General features: G+C 55.3%; 1 protein-coding gene across 1 annotated transcript; it reads left to right on the forward strand.

The window, feature by feature from the left end:
• The first annotated feature begins 242 nt into the window (after nt 1-242).
• LOC139838805 (uncharacterized) lies at nt 243-1424 on the forward strand. The gene is made up of 2 exons (XM_071828832.1): nt 243-957; nt 1029-1424. The coding sequence occupies exons 1-2, from the start codon at nt 460-462 to the stop codon at nt 1341-1343; spliced, it is 813 nt and encodes a 270-aa protein (XP_071684933.1). The 5' UTR covers nt 243-459; the 3' UTR covers nt 1344-1424.
• Nucleotides 1425-2116: the final 692 nt, after the last annotated feature.

The following is a 2116-nucleotide window of genomic DNA, read 5'->3' on the forward strand; positions in this document are numbered from 1 at the left end:
CTCCAAGAGCTTCAAGAAGAACTCGAGGGACAAGCTCGGATGGCAGCAAAGGTGCAGGAGGCGGAAAACAAGAGGGCGTCCAAGGCCCGGATCCGTGAAGGAGAACGAGGTCAATGGTGGCCTTGCGCAACCACCGACGTGGAGCTTAGAGAGCTCCAGAACGAGGGAATGATCTCCTCACACTGGAGTTTCGTTCGTGACTCCGACGCCCCCAAGCCAGAAGTCGGAGAAGTTGTCATGACCAAGGCTTGGGTGGAACGCGGACTTTCACTCCCTTGTTCGGAATTTTTTCTCTCCATCCTCAACACCTACGGGCTCCAGCCCCACAACATTTGCCCCAATTCATACCTTCTCTTGTCCAACTTCGTGACTCTCTGCGAAGGACATCTTGGGATCCGGCCAGATGTCAAGTTGTGGCAATTCTTTTTCCGAGTGAAGAAAGAAACTAAGGACAAAGCAATGGTGAACTGCGGAAGCATGACGTTTATGCTCCGCCCTAATCGTATGTATCCTCCCCACGATTCACACGAGTCCGTCCGGTACTGGAACGCCGGATGGTTCTACGAGAAGAATGCTCCTGTTCCGGATGTCCACGAAGGCCTTCCCCAGTTCGTCAACGAACCTCCGGAAGAACTTGCAAGCTGGAGCTTCGTCCCTCCACTCGCCCTGACTCCAACCTTGGAGAAAGCTGCGCGGAGAATCTCCTGGCTAGTCCACGACGGACTTACCGGAGCCCAGCTTACACTTAGCTGGTTTTCCCGGAGAATCCAGCCCCTTCGCTACAACGCGCGGTTGATGTGCTCTTACACCGGGGCGGATGATCTTCTCCGGGTTACCCGCCATGATCTTCCGGCTGACTCTCTGAAAAGAAGACTCAAGACGCTGGTGAAGATTCCGAGGGGCCAACAGGTCCCGGAACTGTTCAAGGATATCTACACGAACGATCAGTGTCCTCCGGTAAGCTTCGTTCTTTCCGTTGCTTCAAACTTCACAAGGATAACTCTAACTTCTGTTCATTTTCCTTCCAGCTCAATACTTTGGCGGAGGACAACTTCCGCACCATCATTCGCGTCCCCGTTACCAGCGACACGGCGGAGGAGGCTCCGGAAGACGACGAGGAGGAAGAGGACCAGGCACCCCGCAAGGCGGCTCCTCGACCTACAAAGCGTCCCCGCGCCAAGGCTCCCGGCTCTGAAGCCGGAGCTAGCGGCGAGGCCTCCGCCAAGAAGCCAAAGACGACGAAACCACCTCCGCTTGACTCAAGGAAGGCGGAGCGTGCGCGTCTACGGATGCTCTCGACGGCTGGCCAGGGCACACGCCCCATCATTCCCGGTGCCCCGTGAGTTTCCGAGCATGATGCGATTTTTACTTAGCGAAATTATTTCTTGTCTAAACCCTTTCACTTGTTTGCAGGAATCCGAAAACCGCTGCCCACGCGGACCACCAGCCAGGAGCCCATCACGAAGTACATGAAGAAATCTCCGGCTGTTGGTCCCTCTACTCCAGTTCCACCCGGCGCTTCCCACCCAACTCCTCAACCGTCGCCTCCTCGGGCTGACCCATCTCCCCCGCTGCCGCAAACACTCCACCGGAGATAATTCCGGTTAGCGGCGGGCACCTGGAGGAAGAAGATCCCAAGGCCAAAAGCCCTGCCCAAGAAGAGGCGGAAACACAAGGCCAAGGAGATGCGGAAGTCACTTCCGCGCAGGCTGGAGAGGGCGGTGGCGACATAGTCGTTTTCCGAAGAACTTCGGAGATCCGGCGGACACCACTTCCACCCCCAAGGCGTATGCCACCAAGTTTTTTAACAAGCTGACCGAGGCGGAGAAGTGGGAACTTGAACAAGACCTGCTCAACGCCATGCTGAACAACGCCGGGGAAGCCGGATTCCGGGACATCGGAGATCCGGGACTTCAAGAAAAACATTGGCCGATTCTGCGATCAACTTATCTGCAAGCAAAAGGTACTCCCCAGTAGCCCCCAAGCATGTAGGCGGAAACTCAAAAAGTAGTTAGCGCTTAAATGCTTAGAGAAAAATTACTTCCGGGAAAGTTTTTTAGAATGGACCAGTAGCCCCCAAGCATTATGGCGGAAAAGTTCCGGCAATGATGCTTTA

The sequence above is a fragment of the Lolium perenne genome, chromosome 4 (assembly GCF_019359855.2).
Source record: "Lolium perenne isolate Kyuss_39 chromosome 4, Kyuss_2.0, whole genome shotgun sequence".
Lineage (NCBI taxonomy): Eukaryota > Viridiplantae > Streptophyta > Magnoliopsida > Poales > Poaceae > Lolium > Lolium perenne.